We start from the raw sequence: 23255 nt of genomic DNA on the forward strand, positions 1-23255 counted from the left end.
TTGGTAATTTCATCAATTTTCATCTTAATAGGAATAATTTGGGAGATTTTCAAATCTATTTTAGTAAAGATGGCAATCTTTAAGTCAGTTTAAATGTCCCTGTTGTGATGGATAATGAGCCCAAAGAAAAACCATTTTTACCCATATTTAGATAATTTACCCAAGTGACTAAAATTCAATATGCCCATTCCATTGGGCATATTTCAGTAGCAATCTTCTGTCGCATAAATATATTTCTCCTTGTACTTCTCTGGACACAATTTATTTCTCTATTTGTTTATGTGTATCCTGCCTTTATTATTTTTACAAATAACTCAGGACACCAAACCTATCCAACATATCTTCTTCTGTTTTCCCCAAATAGCAACCTTTTGAGGTGAATAGGTTTCAAGAGTGGAATTTACCTTAATCAATTATTATTGACTGTACCGACTCAAAAAGTTGGCATTTCTTCTTAGTGATGTACTGCATGAATGGAATATTGTTGATAAATCAAAGACCTTGCTGAAATGCATATTTGTTATAATAAAGTTAATGTTTTACATAAAAATTAAGGGTATTTCTTAGAATGAGTATTAATCGCAAATAAATGAAAATCTGAAATGAACATTTGTCCCTTTGAGATAATTAACACTGAGAATTCTTAATGTTATAATTAATTAATGCAAAATTAATTAAAATAAAAATCAAAGCTTATATGCATTTATAAATTTAGGAACTGGCATTACATTTATAATATAATCTGTTTCTTGCTCTGCAGATTGATGCTGCTGGTCTTGCAACCTGTATTGAACTTTGTGTGAAAGCATTACGCTTGGAAGCTAGTGAGAATACAGAAGTTAAAATTTCCATTTGCAAGACAATATCTTGCTTATTGCCTGATGATTTAGAAGTTAAACGTGCTTGCCAACTAAGTGAATTTCTTCTTGAACCTACTGTGGATGCATATTATGCCGTAGAAATGTTGTACAATCAGCCTGACCAGAAATATGATGAAGAAAACCTTCCAATTCCAAATTCATTACGCTGTGAGCTTTTACTTGTATTAAAAACTCAGTGGCCTTTTGATCCAGAATTTTGGGACTGGAAAATGCTAAAACGTCAGTGTCTAGCGTTGATGGGAGAAGAAGCATCAATTGTATCTTCAATAGATGAACTGAATGATAGTGAAATGCATGAAAAGGTAGAGGACTGTCAGGATGAGAACAAAGACACTTCAACAAATGGGCTTTCTGGGTGTTTCGATGAGGCTACAAACTTGCTCAGAGGCATTAGAGATAAGAAACAGAAAAACAGAGAAATTAAAAAATTAAGAGAGAGGGGATTTATATCTGCTAGGTTCAGGAACTGGCAAGCATACATGCAATATTGTGTGCTGTGTGATAAGGAATTTCTTGGACATAGAATAGTCAGGCATGCACAGAAACACTACAAGGATGGGATTTATAGTTGTCCAATATGTGCACAAAATTTTAATTCTAAAGAAACTTTTGTTCCTCATGTAACACTACATGTTAAGAAATCCAGTAAGGAAAGACTAGCTGCAATGAAACCACTGAGAAAATTAGGAAGGCCACCCAAAACAGCAGCCACTGGTATAAACAGAAAAAACAATACCCTAGTTAAGCAAGAACAACGACACATAAAAAAGAACAGTCTTTATGCAGCAGACTTCATTGTTTTTAATGACAACGATGGCTCAGATGATGAAAATTATGACAAAGACAAAGCTTACATTCCAGAAGTAATTCCAGTTCAAAAGCCATTGCCTGTCAATGAGTTTACTTGTCCTGTTACCTTGTGTAAAAAAGGCTTTAAATACTTCAAGAATTTGATTGCCCATGTAAAAGGTCACAAAGATAATGAAGAGGCTAAACGCTTTCTTGAAATGCAGAGCAAAAAAGTAATTTGCCAGTACTGTAGACGACATTTTGTAAGTGTTACCCATCTTAATGATCATTTACAAATGCACTGTGGTATCAAACCCTATATTTGTATACAGATTAAGTGTAAGGCTAGCTTTAACAGTTATGCTGAACTTTTGAGTCACAGAAAAGAACACCCAGTCTTTAGGGCAAGATGCATGTTTCCCAAATGTGGGAGAGTATTTTCAGAAGCGTATTTGCTTTATGATCATGAAGCTCAGCACTATAATACTTTCACCTGCAAAGTTGCAGGTTGTGGGAAAGTTTATCACTCACAGAATGAATTAGAAAAGCATATTGAAGATCACACTAAGTCTGAAAAAATATTACAGTCTGATGGTGATAGTAACTGTTCTCAATCTTTAGAAAATAATGAAAATACTGAAGAAGTCCATCCAGAAGAGATGCTGGTACTATCATCTGACAGTAATGTAAATAACTGTGCCGAAGTAGAAAATTATGTCACAGATGAGATCCATGATGAATCACTTGGGTCTGAAAGTACAAAACTATCAACCAATGCACTGGAGCAGCCTAATTCAATCTCCATTGATAGTGGGGAACCACGTTTAACTACTGCAGCAAGGACAGAATCATTAGGTCCAGCCAGCAATGTTTTGATGCCTCTTCTAGGCCAAAAAATTCGAGAGAACATGGCAAAAAAAGGAAAACTACCTGCTGTAAATATTGCCATAGATGTTGGTGCATCTGTCATCCATCCATTTTGCTCAACAGTTGAAGATACTTGCAGTGACCTTTCTGTTTTCCATGAAGGGAAAGAGGATGATTGTGTTGGTGAGGCTCAAACTATTTCCATGAACTCAGCCAAGCTTGAATCTGATGCTCTTGCAACAAAAAGTCAAGGAAAAGAGAGTAGTCATATGTCCTTCAGCACGGAAAATCAATTAGAGTGTCAGAATTTACTTTCTCCAAAGCCTCAGCTTGAAGAGAGTGTTAAGCCAGCTGCTAATCTCTATAATCAGCCTCTGAAGAATTTAGGAGAAATTTCACTTGCTTCTACCCAGAACAATGTAGGCACTACTTTTTTACCCGTTGTACCATTAGCAGCTCCAGTTCCGAGGTTTACTTGCCAGGTTGAAGGATGTACACGAATCTACAATTCTTCTCAGAGCATTGGAAAGCATATGAAGACAACACATCCTGATCAATATGCTGAATTTAAAATGCAGTGCAAGAATAAGAAGAGTAAAAAAATAAGTTTGCAAAACCTGCCAAATGATAAACCAGTTTATTTTTTACCATCGCAAGTATCTACTCCTGCTACTGATGCTTTTCCTCCACAAACCAAAACTACCTTAAATCCTACTTGTACAAGTCAGCTGCAGCAACTATCAAATGTTCTTTTCCCAACACGTTTGGAAAATACAACTAACTCATTATTACCAATTGTGGAAAATGTTGGTCTCTCTTCTCATATTAAAAGTGAATCAGAAAACACTTTAAGCTCTCAGTTGGCAAGCATATCTAGTGGAACTTTACCTTCGCAGATGGATGATTTAGAAAAGCCAGTTATGCCTCTGAACATCGACAGTGGTTCTGATCCTTTTCTTCCTTTACCAGCAGAAAATGGGCTCATTTCTCTTTTTCCTTCCCCAGCTCACAATATTCCGAGTTCTGTCTTCTCACAAATGGAGAATGCCAATCATTTTTCCTCCCAACTAGAAGGAAATACAAATTCTTTTTCAAAAGAGGAAAGTGTTGACATACTCTTCCCTTCACAAATAAATAATGAAAGTAACTTTGGTGAAACCACTTCACAGCCTCTTATATCAGAAAAAACAAAAAAGGATCGTAGGCGAGGTACAGATGGAAAAGACAAAAAGCCAAAGCATAATAAGCGGGCAAAATGGCCAGCAATTATTAGGGATGGCAAATTTATTTGTAGTAGATGTTACAGGGTTTTTTCCAATCCTAGATCACTTGGTGGTCATCTGTCTAAACGATCCTATTGCAAACCTTTGGATGAATCTGAAATTTCCCCTGACGTTCTACAGCTTAATGGACAATCCTCCCTACTTGCAAGTATGATTCTTTCTTCAAATGTTTTAAGCTTACAACAGCAACAGGAATCAACTTACAATCCAGATGCATGTTTTAAGGAACCATCATTTCTACAGCTGCTTGCTAATGAAAATCGGCCAACTGCCATTTTGCAGAATTTGTTTCCACGGACAAATATGACAAGTTTTAATACCAATGAAAATGAAGGAAATGAAATTATCAAACAGGCTTTGGAAACTGCAGGAATTCCAAGCACTTTTGATTCTGCAGATACATTACCGCATATAATTACAACCAGCTGTGTTACTAGTGCTACACAAATAAATACAACAGTTTTACCAAATCCAGGCATCTCACCTTCATTACCAACAAGTTGCAACCCATCTACCTTGCTCACAGACCAAAACAGAACTCTTAACACCAAAATTTCATCAGAAGAATGCAACAGTTTACCTGTGTTTTCAGATGATTTAATACTTAAAACTATTGAAAATGGCTTGTGCCCTCATCTGGTTCCTAATTCTGCTGCCACAACTCATAATTTGGGAAACAGTCTTCCACCACGTGTTTCAGTCATAAGTAGCATCAAAAATTCAGAAGTGTGTAGCTTGACTAAAAAAGAAAATAGTGGTTCAAAGAAAAAGAAGAAAACACCTGTTCCATTGGTTGTACCTCACATTTCACAAAATTTGGTAGTTAATGATTTAGCAGGTTTAGGGCTTATTACTAGAAATGTTGAAGGGAATATGCAAGCAGGAGCAGAAAATTTTCAGTCAAATGTAATAGCAAATAGTGAAACTCAAGGATTAGTGGAAAATCTTACACAGAAATTAAGTAATGTTGACAGTGGGTTAACAGCAGATATCAAGGAAAACTTAAAGTCAAGTGAAGAAAATCATGTAGAAATTGTTCCCTTGCCATTGAAAAATGAAAATGGTGATTCTCAGGTTAATCTGGAATGTTGCCTTCCAGAAAAGTCTAATTTTGAGATTTCAAATGATAACATTGTTCAGAACTTTGAGAAAACTCTTGAAATAATCAAAACAGCTATGAATTCTCAGAAGATAGAAGTGAAAAGTGAAATTCAAGAGATATCCATTGAAGCAATACAGAGCCCACAAAACAATACTGCTCAATGTGTTTTTGAAAATCCTGCACAAATCCCTAAACACGACTCTACTCGGTGTATAACATATATACAGAATGTTGCCCTTGCTAACAGTAATCAGCCTGAAGCCTCTCCTAAAGATGATATTCAACTTATGGAAATTTTAGAAGGCTTGAAAAAGTTGAATTTAGAAAGTGAAACATCAAATCAAGTACTAGATAATATAACTCATTGTCTTCCAGCAAATACATTAATGCCACAAGTCCTTATTCCAGCTGTAACAACTGAGGCCACATCTCTTGTCCAGACAGTTTCACAAACACATCCTATGTTTGCTGAAAAAGTTCACAAGCCATTTACGTGCCAGGCTCCAGGTTGTAATTATAGTGCCATGACAAAGGATGCATTATTTAAACACTACAGCAAAATACATCAGTACACTGCAGAAATGATTCTTGAAATTAAGAAACACCAGTTAAAATATGCTCCATTTAAATGTGTTGTTGCTAACTGTCCCAAAACATTTACAAGAAATTCTAACCTCCGGGCACATTGCCAGCTGGTACATCATTTTACAACAGAGGAAATGGTAAAATTAAAGCTAAAAAGGCCTTACGGACGACGATCCCAAGGCAAAACCCTAAATGTGTTACCAAGACCTAATGAATTAAAAAACATGCCAAATGTGTTAATAGAAAGTAAAAGAGAATCACACTTGACTAAGGAACTTGATCTAAAGGAAGAACCAGTCATGGAATCTATGAAAGTTCCAGAAAGATTGATACCAGAAGCAGCAAAAACAGAAAATACTTCTGATAACTCTGAAAAATTAGTAAACCCCTCCCAAATAGTTCCAGTTCCTCTAGAAGTTCATAATGTATCCATACTTAATAATAATCAAGTGCAGCCCAAATTACGTAAGATCAGAAGGTATAGGAAAGAAGAACAAAAAAAGAACAAAAAGCCAGTTCCCAAGCCTTTGGAATTGCCCACCAGTTATAATCCCTATAGACCTTACAAGTGCGTGCATCAAGGTTGTTTTGCAGCTTTTACAATACAACAGAATTTGATTCTGCACTATCAAGCTGTACATAAATCTGACCTGCCGCTATTCTCTTTAGAGGCAGAAGAAGAAAGTGAACCAAGTAAAGAAGAAGAGGCTGGTAAGGAAGAAGAGAGTGATGCAATTGAAACTGTGAAAGAATTCAGATGTGAAGTGAGAAATTGCTCTAGGATATTTCAAGAAGTTACTAGTCTTATTCAGCATTATGTGAAACTTCATGAGATGACTCCTGAAGAAATTGGTAGCATGAAGTCATCCTTGGATGTTAGAAGATTCCCCTGTGATCAATCTGAATGTAAATCATCATTTACAACCTACGGTAATTATATTATTCATCTTGAGACAGATCATGACATAAAAATAAGGCAGAACAAAACAGAAGATTGCATGTACAAATGTGATTGTGAAGGTTGCGATCGTATTTATGCAACAAGATCTAATCTTCTACGGCACATTTTTAATAAACATAATGATAGGCATAAAGATCATTTAATAAGACCCAGGCGATTCCTGACACCAGGTCAGGAAAATATATCAATTAAAGCTAATCAGGAGAAAGTTATGAAAATTAAACATAAAGGATTAAAATACAGGACAGGAAAAAATGGAAACAGAATATCGGTTAGAGCCAAGCGAAGAAGAGCAATAAATGTAGAAGACAAAAACTTCCAACTAGGGCAAATTGATGAAAATCAAGCATATTCTTTAAAATGTGGAAAGTATATTTATTCCTTAAAGACAAAAGATGATGCTTTATCTGAATGCAGTAACAAATTTATTGTACAATATCCATGTATGATAAAAGGTTGTTCATCAGTTGTTACAAGCGACAATAATGTAATTCGGCACTATAAATGTCATAAATTATCTAAAGCATTTACTTTACAACATCGGGATCTCTTGATTGTCTCAAATAAGCATGCAAAGTCTTCAGGAAAAGAGGCTTTCTCACAAAACGAAGCAATTGAGGAGGACAAGATTTGTGAGGTAAAAGAAGTGCAGCCGCCCTTGCCAGACACTTGTGAGGACTTGAGATTGTCTCCGCTGGTGATGCCAAAAGAACCAGAAAAGACTGAGAAGGATGAAGTGGATGAGCTTGCAGAACTGTTTATTACCAAACTTATTAATGAGGATCTAGCAAGTTCAGAAAACTACGTAAAGGCTTCTTCTGATGTAAATAATGACTGTCAAGAAACTAGTTCTTCTCTTTCAGAAAAGCACAGCCTAAACAGTAATTTTAAAAGAGTAAACAAAGAAAAAAATATATCCCAAAGTAAAAAGAGAAAAGTTGAAAAGCAGGAAGAAATCTTGGCTGTTGAATTAAGCAGTGTGCATAGAGAAAAAGAAAGTGCTGTTGCTATTCAGACTGTTGAAGAGCAGTCTTCAACTTTTGATTGGAGTTCATTTAAGCCCATGGGATTTGAAGTATCTTTCCTCAAGTTCCTTGAAGAATCTGCAGTGAAGCAGAAGAAAAACACAGAAAGGAGGGGTTATAATAATTGTGGAACCAGGAAGGGTTCTCATTCTAACTCAAGAAAGTCTCACGAAAAGAACTCTGTGGTGAGAACACGATCATGTTCAGAAAGTGAAACTCGTGTACAGTTTGCTAATCCATCACAATTTCAGTGTAGTGGTACTGTAAAAATAGTTTTAGATAAGACTTTTAAAGATTGCACTGAGCGTGTATTGAAGCAGCTTCAGGAAATGAAACCTATTGTTAGTCTGATAAGACTTGATGGACATTGGGAAGCGAAACTAGAGGTTACAAAATAATCAGGTAATATGAGCGGGCTCCTTGTTCTGATCATTAATGTATATCTGTATCACATTTTTTTTTATTTTGAGTAGGAAGCCATTGAGCATGATGCTATTTCTTAAAGTGTTTTTTTTTTGTTTGTTTTTGGTTGTTTTTGTTTAGTTTCTGAAGTGATTTAACCTAGCAAGTTCATGACAGTGGTCATGTAAATTTATTTTTTATCCCTATGGGACTTGGAACAGAATCATTGTTTCAGTTTTGTAAATAATTGAACAAAACCTCAATTTTTTATCAAAATTTGTCCTTTTCCATGACTGAAATCTTTGTGAATTGTCTGTGGTATCTTTCGCCGGGTCACTGCTCATATATAACAGTACTTTTTATTTGTAGATACATTTTTGTATATATTTATTATTGTAAATCATTTGCTGCAAATGGCAGTCTGTAAGTCTGAAATATTAAATGACACATTTATATTCAGAATTTTAATTTGTAACTAAGTGATCCAGTTTTTAAAATGTTCTTTTAAACTTAAATCTTTTTGAAGTAAAAACTACAATAGGTGAGTTTACCATATCCAATTTATTTTGCCTAAACTGTGTGTATAGGAGAAAAAGTTATCAGATCACATTTAAATGGTTAAAATACATACTGACACAGTTGTATTTGTAACTGCAAGTGTCCAATATTATTGGATGGTATTCATATGTAGCTAACTCAAAAGGTTTTCCTACAACTGCATATACATTGCTTTTAATCAGATTGAAAACTTCCACTTCCATAAAATGATGGAAATGTAAATTTTAAATAGTTTGCTGATAATGAAAATTTAAGCACCATTTGGTATTAAACAATCCATCGTGAATGTGCTAGAAAATTAGTAATGTGGAGCAGTGTATATATTTGAGGTGGTGATTTGTGAAGTAGCCCAGTATTGCCTTAAATAAAATCACATTTCATTTCTTGTTTTTTTTACATTTTATCTTACAAAAGTCCTTTTCCTTTTGAAATTTTTGATTGGTGTATAGAGTAACTTCTATAGCACTGCTATGTAGACAGTGCTTTCTAAAGAATGAATTTTGAAACTAATTTTGATTTACCACCTTTATATTTATTTGTAATATGTGTTCAAGGTAGCATTAAAACGTAAAAGTGCGATTCAAAGAGAAGATCTTCGGAAGAGGCAAGACAGCTTCTTTCTTCCCAGTTGCAACCAGAACTAAATTTCTTCTTGCTTACTATGTATCCATTGAAATATTTATGGCTACTAATGTACTAGTTATAACTACACGGAGCATAATGTTTAATAGGAAAAAACTTTAGTTATAGCTGCCACTCTCCCCCTCATCCTGCCATATGGTCATATTTTGAGATTGAAAATAGGCCAGTAATCTTCTTTCCCAGAAGGATAAGGAAAAAAACAAAAATTGTTTCTCATGTACTGGTAATCAGAACAATGAAGCATAATCTTCTTCCATACTCCACAATGTAACAGAACTGAAGAAAGCCTCATAAATGTTCCTAAATTGAATTCTACCCATTTTTATTTTCATTGTCTTCCAGTCAGTCTTAAATCCTGACTTGCTTCCTTGGCAAGATTTTCAGAAATGGTTTGCCCTTACCTTTCTCCTAGAACCTGGTAGAGGGAATGATCCAAAAACGTCACCCAACTTGTTTCATGCTTAGGGCAGGACTGAAACTCAGTCTCCTGGCTTTTGATACAGTATCTTGAACCGTTGGCTCTCTGAGCTGCAGTAAACATTCCAGTTCAGACTGAGAGCTGTGTCTGATTTCATGTTATCCATCCATGAATATAATTAGTACAATTTTCTTTTCATATAATACATGCAAATGCATTTGCATTCCTAATGCAAATAGGAAAAGTAATATAATATCATGAGTATGAAAGCCTGAAGGAAGAAAAATGAGGCCGTGTTATGTTTCAAGTTTCTCATTTTTAAATATTTTAAACATTGTTTGTTTGAGCAGTTGAATGTAAGCACTAAATAATGGCAAACTGCTTCTTTTCAAAATTTGCTGATACTTCACTCTGTATAAGCCAGCCACAGAAGAATACTAACTAGGTCATTGTGAAGCCTTCCTTACAATTGCTTCATGAGAATGCTTAATGCCTGAATTCCCTACACACACACACACACACACACACACACACTAATTATATCAACCTTTTCATGGTCAGGACAGATAATGCCAACACATGCTTTTGCATCATGGGTGAATGACGTTGATTTTCCTGGAAACATTTTCCCCTTTCAGTAGTGGTGCAAATGTAGGATGCAGTGATTTTATAATTTTTTTTAATATATATATATATATATATATGGCTCTGTCCTGAATTATGAGTTCCTTCCGGCATTTTATTACAGGCTTTCTGTCTACAGCTATTCAATAAAAAGCCCTCTTTTTAAATTTTTAGCGTGAAAAGTCTCTCAGCATTTAGTATGTTAATCACTACTGCAAATCTAGAAGGAAATTTTTTTGAGGAGGATCTGGAGCTGTTTTCCGAATATTGTAAAAATTATTGTAGCATACAAATAAAAGTCATCTAAGAATTTCCAGTAAAACTGGGTTGTTAACTGTCTCAGCCAGAAAATTTTGTTTTGTCTGTTTCCCATTGGAACTGATACCTTGCACAAAGCCTGACTCATAAATGTGCTTTTATATAACATTTTCCTCCTAGTATCTCTCTCGTGTTTTTTAATATTTATTGTGAAGAAACTACAGCCCGCCTCTGGACACCCAATGAAAAAACATTTGGAAATACAGTTTATCTGCTTAGGTGAAGACTGATTTCCAACACGTATCAACATTCTTTAGAGAGGGAGATAGGATGGATTTGAACCAGGATTTTTTAGTACTAAAATAACCTATGCAAACATCCATTCAGCATTCATGTGAGCAAACATCTCATCTGAATATTCATGAATACCATAGAGGCATTCTGTGAGGGAAATTATCTGAAATGTAGAAAGGTTCACCTTACTTAAATTTACTGTGCCCAAATTCTTAAGTCTATAGTATACAGAAAGCAACCAGAATTTAAAATTATATATACAATATAACACAAAATGTGTTATTTTTTTATGTTACAGCAATAACATCTGTAGTTTTAGTTTCCTGGAACTTAATGGTAAAGAGGAATTAAAGTGCAAAATCTGTAGCTTGAGCAAATGGCAAGAAAATTTAAGTCTGTTTCTTTTATTGGCAACTCCTAAATAGTACTTCTGTTCCAATAATTAAAACATGTATTAAGGTGAAGTAATGATTGAAAAAAATAATTGTGTTGTTTTGGCTTTCTCCTGTATTGGGAGAAAGAAATTCTGAATTTCTGGACACCTATAAATGTAAAAAATATACATGTAAAAAGAAGAGGCTGTTCTTTCCATAAAGTACAGTTTTGACCCTCCAGAAGGAATCTACACAGGTGTAGCTCAGTACGGGTTTCCTGTTTGGGAAGGAACTGGCTCCTCAGGGACTAGTTGGGGTGCTTTCATATTGTAATTCTAGAAGAATTCAGAGTTCAACAAGAAAGGGGTCATGGAATGGCAGCGATGGAAACTACTAAATTACCAAAGGTTATTTACAACCTGTTTCCTAAATTGATCACAATAATAATGGATTAGGACAGTGGTTCTCAACCTTTTTAATGCCACGACCCCCAACCAGTCGTAAGTCGAGGACTACTCAACCGGTCGTAAGTCGAGGACTACTCAACCGGTCGTAAGTCGAGGACTGCTCAACTGGTGCAGCACCGTTTGCAAAATGGGACTTTTGGCGGGCTCAGCAGGGCAGAGACAGCCTAGACAATTCCTATTGGCTTTTGAAAGCCAATAGAATTAGACTCTATTCAAGAGAGTCTATTCTATTGGCTTTCAAAAACCAATAGAATAAAAGGGAGTAGCACAGCTAAGGAAAAGGGGAAAAAATGGCGGACTGCGTTGTTTGGCGACCCCCGTGAAATGGTTGTTCGACCCCAAATGGGGTCCCGACCCACAGGTGAGAACCACTGGATTAGGAAAAGGTAAATTGTTACAGTAAAAACAAAATGGCATGAGGGATCGCTAATATGAGATACATTGCTATTAGGTTATTTTCAACAAAGAGGGTCATAGCTTTGAAGCATGGGGCTGAAAAAAATTAACTGGAAGTATAAAATATGTAGCCGTTTTCCTAATTCTGTTTGATTGTAGTTCCATTGAGTGCCTTAGGAGGAGAAAGGATACTTTGTGTACCCCTTCCCAGCTTCCTTCAGCTAGCATTCCAGAGCTGTGTCTGTAGCAATTTTGTTATAAGAGTAACGTGCACACAAGATGTGCAGAGTGAAGTAGCTATTGATTGAGAAAACCACACAAAACAATTATTTTAGATCCATTGGAAAGATATCAAAATCTGTAGCTCTTAATGGGAATCAATAAAAAGCTTTAAAAAAAACAATCCCAGGTTTTTAACTTCTCCAACATGCCTCATCAAGCTGCATTTGATGCATTAAAACTGGTGACTTAGTCTAAGGACTGCAAATGGATAATGTTAAGCATAAGTTTATTTAGCTATAAGAACTGAGAATTACAGCGTTTTTGAGATTAAGATAAAATCAAAGTGTACTAGTGATTGAGCTCAGCTAACTGCAGAATTATCTACAGAAACATAGGAGAGAAGGATTCTTCGCCTGACAAAACAGTTTCAAATGGCTCTTTCACTTTGAAGTGAAAACACCCACCCCACTGAAGATTTACAGCATTCTAATAACTGTCAAACAAAAAAAATAACAAGGCAGTAACCCTAGTAATAATACTGTGCATTATTTAAAATACTATATTGGAATGTAGAGTTGATGGGGGGGGGGAAATGAGTGAATCGTGAAGAGAGGAGAAATGGCAATTGATTCCCAAGAATGTGAAAAGTGTGAGAACAAAAACAACCCTGCCTTGATTTTTTTCCCCTTGTTGTATAAGGAAAAAAGGGCTAAGTATTTAGCCATTAATGGATTTAGATGATGGGGAAAATGCAATGGTCAATAATGCAGATTTATCCTGGTTAGCAAAGCCTAAACAATTATCTTCCAAGTTTAACTACTTTCACAGGAACTTGGTGGGAGACAGAATTAGTTGATTAGAAAATTATAGCTTGTAACCTGTTGGAAGAAAAGTCTTCATCATGGTTCAGTCCAAACTGGGGATAAACAACGTAGCGACTGCTTTAGAAAGAAGGTTGCAGTTTATTGAAGAGGAGAGCCAGACAGAAAGATGGCTCTGGCAGGAAAAAAAAAGAGTGAGCACATGTAGGGAGTGGGTTTTGATACCCTCTGGAGCAATGGTTCTCAACCTGTGGGTCGCGACCCCATTTGGGGTCGAACGACCATTTCACGGGGGTTGCCAAACAACGCAGTCCGCCATTTTCCCCCCTTTTCCTTAGCTGTGCTACTCCCTTTTATTCTATTGGCTTTTGAAAGCCAATAGAATAGACTCTCTTGAATAGAGTCTAATTCTATTGGCTTTCAAAAGCCAATAGGAATTGTCCAGGCTGTCTCTGCCTGCTGAGACCGCCAAAAGTCCCATTTTGCAAACGGTGCTGCAAGTTGTCTGCAGCGAAGGCGAGCTGTCTGGAAGCTTCCACCCCTCCCTGCTGAGCAACTACTAAAAATGTAAGTAAAAGAGGGCCAGGGGTGGGAGGCCGGCGGGCGCAGGGAAGGTTGCTGGCGCACGTGGGGCCCGGGGGGTGCCTTACCTCCCTTGGGCTGGGCCAGCTGGTGGGCCAGCCCCTTGCCAGCTACGCCTCAGTCGGCGCAGGGGGTGGCACCACGCATGCGCGGCGCTCCTGGGCGGGAAGGTCCTCGACTTACAACCGGTTGGGTAATCCTCGACTTACGACCAGTTGGGTAGTCCTCGACTTACAACCAGTTGGGTAGTCCTCAACTTATGACCAGTTGGGGGTCACGACATTAGAAAGGTTGAGAACTACTGCTCTGGAGCCTTTTGTTTTGAGTTGTTCCTGTGGCATGAACTTTGACCTGAGTCTGAGTGTGTCCTTTGGTATCTCTGTTAATCCTATTATGTCCTGTCTTAGAGTTTGGGTGGGGTATGTAGATTTTAGGAGTCTTTGTCTTCCTAAGCTTCTAGCTTCAACCTTCCTGATGGTTTAAATCTGCATTTCTATAGAACTGGTTTCTGTTTGGGGAAGGGAGACTTGGGCTATTAAAAAAAACTGAGCATGCTTTTCTGCCTCTGTAAGATCCTTTGAGGAAATATGTTTTCCTGCCCTTTTAATATTTCCTTCTCTGGGGAGACTGACTTCCCACAAACCCATTCCAGGAGTCAAGCTTCTTAGATGGCACATACTGTACCTGACCCCAGTTGCCACATGACAAAATGTTAAGTGGGGGAGGTTGAGGAAGAAGTAGTTTAGGAATACTTCTTTAATACATGAGATTTGTGAGTTTGGGTGTATCCATGGCTTCTGTGCACAGAATGATCATTCCCCTAGGTTTTTTTTAAAAATGTCTACAATCCTGCTCTCCCCCCAAAAACTTTAATCCCTGGGGGATTATGTCGTCCTTTAAATAGTGGGTGCAGTATCCTGCAGAATTGCAGTGAGAGGAAAGGTGGGAAATTTTAGGGTAATTCCATGCTGTGGAATTAGATTTAGGTTAGATTTCATTATTCAAATGAGAAGGAAGGAAGGAAGGAAGGAAGGAAGGAAGGAAGGAAGGAAGGAAGGAAGGAAGGAAGGAAGGAAGGAAGGAAGGAAGGAAGGAAGGAGCTGCTTCAATCACTGAAGTAATTCCAAGGTTGTTTAGAGCAGGGCTTTTCAACCAGTGGTACGGGTACCACCTGTGGTACATTAGCACCTGACAGGTGGTACGCAAGCATCCTAGAAAAGTGGTAATGGGGAGGGGAATGAGCTGAACCAGTGGCAGCACCGCACAAGCCTGAGCGAGAGATGACTGGCGCTCCAGGGCTGTCAGGGCTCAGTGGAAGAGCCAGGATCAGTGCCAGGGTCCAGCTGGACTTCGGCACTGATCCCGGTGCTTCTGCTGAGCCCTGAAGAAGCACCCATCAGCTGGAATGTTGCAGCATCTCCAGGGTCTTGTGATTTATATTCAGATACTTGGCAACTGATTCATATTTATGACGGTCATAGTGTCCCAGGGTCATGTGAAGTGACCAAAACCTGCTGCAACCACCCAGCAGACAGGGGGAATAAAAACCAAACACCTCTCCACCCCATCCCCACTGCCAATCCTCAACAGAAATGCTCACAACAATGAAAACCTCAGACAGGAGGAAGAGCGCGGCCGGGCGGGCCGGCAGGTGTCTTGCTCGGCTGTGGCTTGGGGGGCACTTTTTTCAGTGCCATTGTTATTTTGAACAGTCACAGAGCAAACTGTTGTAAGTCAAGGACTACCTGTACTTTATCACTTTTTTCCTTTTGGGGGGGGTCATCAAGTTTTTGACACCTTGCTAGGCGACTGGTGGTACTCAAATGTTGCCATATCCTAAAAGTGGTACAATGGGTGAAAAGGTTGAAAAGCCCTGGTTTAGAGGGAAGGGTGGGAAATCTATTGGCATGAATTGGTATTGATTTGTGCAACAACTGGATATAACACTTTTGGCATAAACATGCGTTATTTGTTTCAACAAAATGTTAAGTTGATGTAAATGTAGCCAATTTTAAATGCAGCCCCAAAAGTTGGGGAAACCTAGCGTTAATCATTTGTTTTAAATTACACAGTTCTGTCTGTATTAGACTAATTTCTGTGAAGGACATGTCACAAGGACTTTATATTTCTGTCTTATATAACAACAATGAAATTGAACTTAATGTTTTATCCAGGACAGTCCTGAAAAAGTAACCTTTTCTTCTAGTCCTTGACATTTGTCACAGCATTAGAAGAGATGTTTTTTCCATCATTGGTCGATGTGTCCTTGGACATGTCATTTACTTTCAGCTCAGCTTGATATTCCATAGTAACATGTTCAGGGGTTCTCAACCTTGGCAACTCCTGTATAAGACATGTGGACTTCAACTCCCAGAATTCTTCAGCCAGCTTTGCTGCCTTATATACTGAGACTTGTATAAATTAATTTCATGGTGTTATAACTGGCAGCACCTGGTCAATCTTGAAAAGTTACACAGGATCAGAATTCATTAAGACTTGGAGGAAACTGTCAGGAAAACCCTGGGCTCCAGGTGATATTGGAAAGTCAGCAAAAAAAAAAAAAAAAAGAAGCCGACTTAGCAAGAACAAATGTCAAACCACTTGGCCTTGTAATCACCAGTCTTCCTGGTAATTAACTTGGTATATTAACTGAATCCCTTTAATGCTTGGAAGGGGGAATCTTATGTCTCTTCCAGATGTTGCTGAACTACTAAGAATACTTTTCCAGTATAATGTGACTAGGCCCCCATGACATCATCTTCATTCCTTATACACTGATATGAGTTGATATCAATTGTACCCATTCCTGGATCAGGAGGATCTCCAGACTAATCGCTAATGCTGTACATGGGGCTGCTCTTGAAGCCCACATGGAAGTTAGCTAGTTCAGGATTCAGCAGCATGGGCAATGATGGTCCTGCCTCAGTCTGCCTGCATAACATCACTATTCTGTAAGCTGCACTGGTTGCCAATGAACTTCTTACAGTTCAAGATGCTGCTTATCATCTATAAAAGTAGGTTTATGCCTATCTATTAAGAGTAGGCAGAATTTATGTGTTTCGCCTACCAATTAACCTGCCATCTATTGAGACCCGGATATTACCTTTTAAGTTCTGGTATTTGCCCCCTGAAGCAGAGGTCCCCAACCTTTTGGGCACCAGGGACCGGTTCCATGGAAAGAGGTTTTTCCACGGACTGGAGGGTACATGATTTTTGTGCTCCCTGCATCCCACGGATGGGGTTTTACTTGTTTGTGTGGACCGACTGGGGACCCCTGCATCTGGAGCACCGTACAATACATATCCCCAGAGATCTGAGTGGCTCCCACCTTGACATTCTGTAAATCTTTTAGAATTTTTCCTGGTCCTAAGTGGGATAGAGTGACTGCTGAATCCCTGTCTGGTGAGTTTTTTTTTATTGTTTGTCTTGTCTGGACATATATGAATGTTATAACTTCATTTTTCTACTCTTTTAAAATGTAAAGCCAAAGTCACTTTGGAGTTGGGTGGCCTTTAAATTTAACAAATAAATAAATTATATACAGAGACCAGTAAAGCCAATATGGGATGAGGAACTTACAGTTACAAGAACAGATGACAGGAAAGAAGGCACACACACACTTACACAGTACTTTAGAATTATACACAATAACTAATAATTCACAGAAGAAATAAATGACTGCAGCAGAAAAACTAAGTAAAAACTAACACCATCAAATGTCTTTGAACAAAGTAAGATGTTGCCTATTGAAAAACTAGAAAGTTTTTAATCCCTTTGGTTTAAAAAAATGTTCAAGAATGAAAACAGATGTTTTGAAAGAATTGCACCAAAAAATCACGACTTAAGTTAACATTATCTGTATCAGAAACATCAATGCTTATATATCCCTTAGAAGGAGAGGCCAGATGCCAGGAGATGCAAATTTGGTGAACCTTACACCATGTGTGGAAAAACCTAAATATGTCAGTTAAAATAATCAGACTCTGTTATTATCTGAAGTTGTATTGTTAACATTATTAAAATAAACTGAGTGCTTTTATTTTATAGTTGGAAGTGGCCCAAATATTCTTCATCTCCTTGGATACTGGGTGAATCTTGGTCAAGGGACACAGTGGTGCCATTGTGAGCCGTAGAATTTGTTTTTTTATATTTGCGTTTGGAGTTTCGGACTTTCTTGATGTGATTCCTGAAGCAGCATTTGACCGAGTATTTGAAAATCAAATAGCTGAATTCAATTATATTTAAGGCTATGCACAAACAGGATGTCACCGCCACAATGTACAGGAAAATTTTCTTCTCAGTAGGCTTGGATATATAACAATCAACTGTGTTAGGACAAGGACTTGTGTCACATTGCACAAGGCGGGGTACATCAAATCCTCCATACATCTTGTAAAACAAATAGAGGAAACCTATTTCAAATCCAGTTTTGGAAAGGAGGCTGATGAGATAAGTGCAGAGCAATCCCCCATCAATACTTTTCAGGTCCTTATACAGCTTAGTTTGGTGTCTCTTTTCTCTGCTTTCTCGATAAGCAACATGGAGAACAACTAGAAGTGATGGTGTAGAGACCATGATCAGTTGCAAGGCCCAAAGCCTGACTTGGGAAATTGGGAAGAAATGATCAAAGCAGACATTTTCACAGCCAGGTTGTCTGATGTTACACTCAAACTGCTTCTGTTCATCTTTCCAGACATGTTCGGCAGCTACAACATAGACAAGGAGGCGAAATATAAACACAATAGCTAGCCAGACTCTGCCGATTTCCGTTGAATATTTATTTACACCACTTAGAATATCTCGTAAGAATACCCAGCTCATAGTTTCTCCTTCAAGAAGGCCAAGGAACTGTAACAAAACAAAATATGAACAATAGTATGAACATGTCCTCTTTAAGCGAATAATATATATGGGAGGTAGATCTAGAATATAAAAGAGTATAACCAATGTGGGAATTAGGTTAATAGGTAGATTTTTCAACAGCATTTCAAAAACAAAATAGCATATAGGAACTCCAAGTACTAGAATCTCTGGGTCAAGATGGGAGAATTAAAGAATTTGTTTATGTACAAGACAAAACCTAGATGTTGTGTGTATAACAGTATAACAGAAACAGACAGAATGGGTTGGATGTGATAATTCCTGGATGTAAACTTTATAGAACATTGAGGGAGGTGTGCGCTAGGGGAGATGCCACTGTTTAAATAACAAAGGGTATTTAAAGAGTTACCTTGAGGGAAATAACTTGGGTAGCAGTTAGAGACCAACCTTTAATTCTACTCAAAAGTGCTTTTTCAAAAGGCAACTGGGCTGTTTTTTTTTTTTTTTTTCATTTTAATTCTACTCTTTTACTACTAGGGGGTGCTGTTCTCTCATTTAATAGCACTTTGTCGCTACTTTACAATGCTCTGGCCAGTAATAAAAAGGCGCATTTTTCCTCTTGTATTTTGCTAATATAAAATGCAATTGATAAATTGTAATCCTACTTAAAAAAAAAAGTTAAAGTGCATTATCTTAAATAACAATTTTAAATGGCTAAATATGTGTGCCTATGTGTTTAGATAAATCAGCATGGTTTTACAGGCAGTTCTTGTTTAGCAATTGCCTTGTATAATGACCGTTCACAGATATGACAGTGATGAAAAGTAACTTTGCAACCAATCCCCACATTTATAATCTTTGCAGGTCTGTAAAGCAAAGAAAAGCTAAAATAAGATTGTAAACATAGTCATGATTTCACTTAGCAGGCACTTCACTTAAATGACTGAGTTGCTGGTCCCAATTGCAGTAAACAAGGAGTACCTGTAAAATTTACATAGTGATAGTGAGAATGGTTCAAGATGCAAGAGTTTAAAGATGTCAGATGCTATTAAACCAACTAACATGTTGACACTCTTTCCTCTAAACCAAGTTAGTAGAAACAGCTTCCAAGCTTCAGGGGAAAGAAAATGGGCTTTTGAAGCACTTTCCAAATCGAAGTCTTTTTAAAAAATAAGGACAGAAAGTAATCAAACTACATAATTGATTGTCTTATTGTTTAAAACCTTTGAGATATTGTAGCAATGGGCTCTTTTCACTTATAGTTGAGGGTTGGTAGGTTGGCGCAGCCTTCCATCTCTCCAAGGTCGGTAAAATGAGAACCCAGATTGTTGGGGGGCAATGCACTGACTCTGTTAACCACTTAGAGAGGGCTGTAAAAGCTTTTCAACCTTTTCATTGATTGTACCACTTTTAGGATATGGCAATATTCAAGTACCACCAGTCGCCTAGTAAGGTGTCAAAAACTTGATGACCCCCCCCCAAAAAAGGAAAAAGATGATAAAGTACAGGTAGTCCTTGAATTACAACAGTTTGCTTAGTGACTGTTCGAAGTTACAACGGCACTGAAAAAGAGACTTATGATCATTGCAGCATCCCCAGGGTCACATGATTTACATTCGGATACTTGGCAACTGATTCATATTTATGATGGTCACAGTGTCCCGGGGTCATGTGATCCCCTTTTGCAATCTTCTGACAAGCAAAGACAATGGGGAAACCAGATTCACTTAACAACCATGTTACTAACTTAACAACTGCAATGATTCACTTAACAAATGTGGCAAGAAAAGTCATAAAATGGGGCAAAACTCATTTAACAAATTTCTCACCCCTCCTTTTATATCCTCTCCTCTCCCCCCCTCTTCCTTTTCTCCTCGCTGCACCTCCAGCTGATTTCTCTCCTCAAGGCTGCACTTCTCCATCTCTCTTTCGCCATCCCCTTCTCTTCCCCCCCCCATTCTTTTTTTTTTTCTTGCCTCTCCTGCCAAAACCTGCTCCTTTTATAGCCTCTCCTTTCTCTCCCGCCTCCTCCTATTCTCTTCTGGGTGCACTGGAAGCGTCAATCCTGGGGCCTCTGTCTCATCCTTGCAGCCCTGCAGAAGTGCGCACTGATCCTGGGGCTTCTGCACAAGTGCCGATCAGCATGTAGCTACACACTCCGATCCTGGGCCTTCTGCTGAACCCTGCAGCTCCAGCTGACTCTGCCTCAGGCTTGTGCAATGCTGCTGTCTCTTCACCTCACTTGTACACTTGTCTAGGCCTGTCCCGTTGCTCGTGGCAGGAGGCCACATGGTGCTTTAGGCCGGTCCCGCTGTTTGTGGCAGGAGGCCGTGCAATGCTTTAGGCCAGTGCTGCTGCGAGCGGCAGGCGGTCACACATCATGTTATTTTCGGGGTAGATCTTACTTTCAGGGAAACACAGTATTCTTCATCCATGAATAGCCTGGCTATCTAGGCTATCCCCCAGTCTGTAACTTGGGGGCCCTGAATGGCTCCTACTTGAGCACCAATTGAAATCATGACTAAAGAGACCTTTGCCCAGCTGATGAATCAGTTTATGACCTGACTCAGACCAGAAAGTCTTGCCAACGGTAACTCATGCCTTAATCACCATACAATTTGATACTTCAATGTCCTCCATATGAGACTGTATTTGAAGAGTCAACTCTGCTTGAAATCTACTTTATTGGTTGGAAGAATATTTTAGTGGGATTTAAAAGGCTCTCCAAACTACAGAGCAACAAATGTTAATGTGTAATTTCAAGGCATTTTTAAAGAGCCATCACAGAACAATTTTTATAATAAAGTAAAAGAGAGAGAGGGAGGAAAGAAACAAAGTCAAAGTTGTTTAGAATCTCACATCAATAAACAACCATTTCTCATAAACTGAACAATGTTTTTGTTGTTTATTTACTTAGATTCTAAGGTGTTTTGACTGATTATGTGCCACCAAGCTTAGCACAATTATCTGCCACCATGTTAACCACAAAGATAGCATTCTATTATTTACATTCCATTTTAGAAGAACATATCTACATATTCTTTAAGATCTCTAGAAAACATACTTACCTTCAGAGTTGCAAGTGGTTGTCAAAGCAGCAGAATTCAAGAGCATTAAAAATTAATCTTTCATTTCCCAGAAAGTCACTAGCCTAGAAAATGGAGTCAGGTGGTTTCCTAGGCAGTGTAATTCATGTAAGTGCAACCTGATCATTTGTTTTAGTGTATTATTCAAAAGAGAAACTAGCCTGTATTCTATTTGCCAGCGCAATAGTTCCTCATTTGCTGTTTTCTTTCATTTTCAAAATAATATTATTATGGACCAGAGTTGACACATAGCTTGGAAATACCTGAGATAAACAGTAGCTGAGAGACAACTGTCAGACTTGGACTTATTGACCTATTCTCAATTAATAATGACCTCTTTTGGTGAAGAGGAGTCACTGCAGCCAATACTGCAATATAATGTCGCACATTATTCTGTTGCTAATCTCCCATGTGTTATTTTAATTCTATAAAAAAACATCCATATGAGTGACAAGGTTGTGATGCCTTTATCGTGCTCAGTTTTCAAATACAAAAGTTTTCATTCCACAATGCAATATTTGAACTTACTTAATTGTATTGATTCAATTTTGTATCACAACATGTTGAGGTAACTACAATTGGAATCTTCCATTTAATTCACTGAAGTTCCTATTTAGCAGAGGTAATATGTGTGTGGGTAAAGTCCAAAGTCCAAATAAAGTTAATTAAGAAAGTCACATGCTACATTAGGAAACTTTTTTCTTTAGACGCTCTGGCCTTGTGGAGGAAAAAAAGAGAAAATTTTATCTATCCTATCGAGCCAGATCTCTGGAGAAGGCTCTAATGCTGAGGAAGGAAAGAGAAGAAGATGATGAGCAGCAGGAAGGCAAATGAACTCAGTTACAGTAGTGATGAGTGCATCATAAGAAAGGCTGAAGAAGGTTAGGGACAGATATGGATAAAATTTATGTAATTGCTTAAGAGTCAAAAATAGTAATCAAATCAAATATCTCTATACTTTGGGGCCAATAATTGTGTGTGTGTGTGTGTGTGTGTGTGTAGATATATAATTAGAGTTGCTTGACAGCAAAATGAGTGGCGTATACATTTAATAAATAAATATTGTTTAGCACAGTGGTTCTCAACCTGTGGGTCGGGACCCCATTTGGGGTCGAATGACCATTTCACGGGGGTCGCCAAACAACGCAGTCCGCCATTTTTTTCCCCTTTTCCTTAGCTGTGCTACTCCCTTTTATTCTATTGGCTTTTGAAAGCCAATAGAATAGACTCTCTTGAATAGAGTCTAATTCTATTGGCTTTCAAAAGCCAATAGGAATTGTCCAGGCTGTCTCTGCCCTGCTGAGCCCGCCAAAAGTCCCATTCTGCAAACGGTGCTGCACCAGTTGAGTAGTCCTCGACTTACAACCAGTTGAGTAGTCCTCGACTTACGACCGGGTGGGGGGTCACGGCATTAAAAAGGTTGAGAACCACTGGTTTAGCAGATGGCTTGGTATAGTGGAAACAATGTACAGAACACTAAAGATGGACTGTAAATTTTCTACGTATTTGAATGATCAGTATTTGCAGGAACTAAAATAAAGATAAGCTTTACTTAGGGAATAATATAGTGATTAGAAAGTTACTAAAATTCCATTAGTACTGCTTACATCTCCATTTAGGAGAGAGAGAACAAGTCGGACGAGAACCTGAACTGTACAGGTTAGAGTCCAAAGAAAAATAAATGAACTGAGGGAGGAAGACAGTGATGGAAACTCTGAAAAAAAAAACATCAATTGAATCAATAAGAGACATGTAACATGAAAAGTAAGTCATTTAGGCAAGAATGGGCGATAAATT

General features: G+C 37.9%; 2 protein-coding genes across 3 annotated transcripts in view; one reads left to right on the plus strand and one right to left on the minus strand.

The window, feature by feature from the left end:
* The window catches only part of ZNF292 (zinc finger protein 292), a 32032-nt gene extending 23193 nt beyond the window's left edge, over positions 1–8839 (plus strand). For both annotated transcript variants that reach the window (XM_039343077.1, XM_039343078.1), the window contains exon 8: positions 761–8839. In XM_039343077.1, coding sequence (XP_039199011.1) covers positions 761–7891 — 7131 coding nt within the window. In that variant the 3' untranslated portion in view covers positions 7892–8839. The remainder of the gene's footprint in view (positions 1–760) is intronic.
* An 8267-nt stretch (positions 8840–17106) lies between these two features.
* Positions 17107–21629, minus strand: GJB7 (gap junction protein beta 7). The gene is made up of 2 exons (XM_039343053.1): positions 21441–21629; positions 17107–18399 (listed from the first exon to the last, which is right to left on the minus strand). Exon 2 carries the CDS (start codon positions 18370–18372, stop codon positions 17593–17595), a length of 780 nt encoding a protein of 259 aa, XP_039198987.1. The 5' UTR covers positions 18373–18399; positions 21441–21629; the 3' UTR covers positions 17107–17592.
* Between the last annotated feature and the right edge of the window lie 1626 nt (positions 21630–23255).

The sequence above is a fragment of the Crotalus tigris genome, unplaced genomic scaffold (assembly GCF_016545835.1).
Source record: "Crotalus tigris isolate CLP2741 ecotype Arizona unplaced genomic scaffold, ASM1654583v1 scf7180000017833.3397121, whole genome shotgun sequence".
NCBI classification, from domain to species: domain Eukaryota; kingdom Metazoa; phylum Chordata; class Lepidosauria; order Squamata; family Viperidae; genus Crotalus; species Crotalus tigris.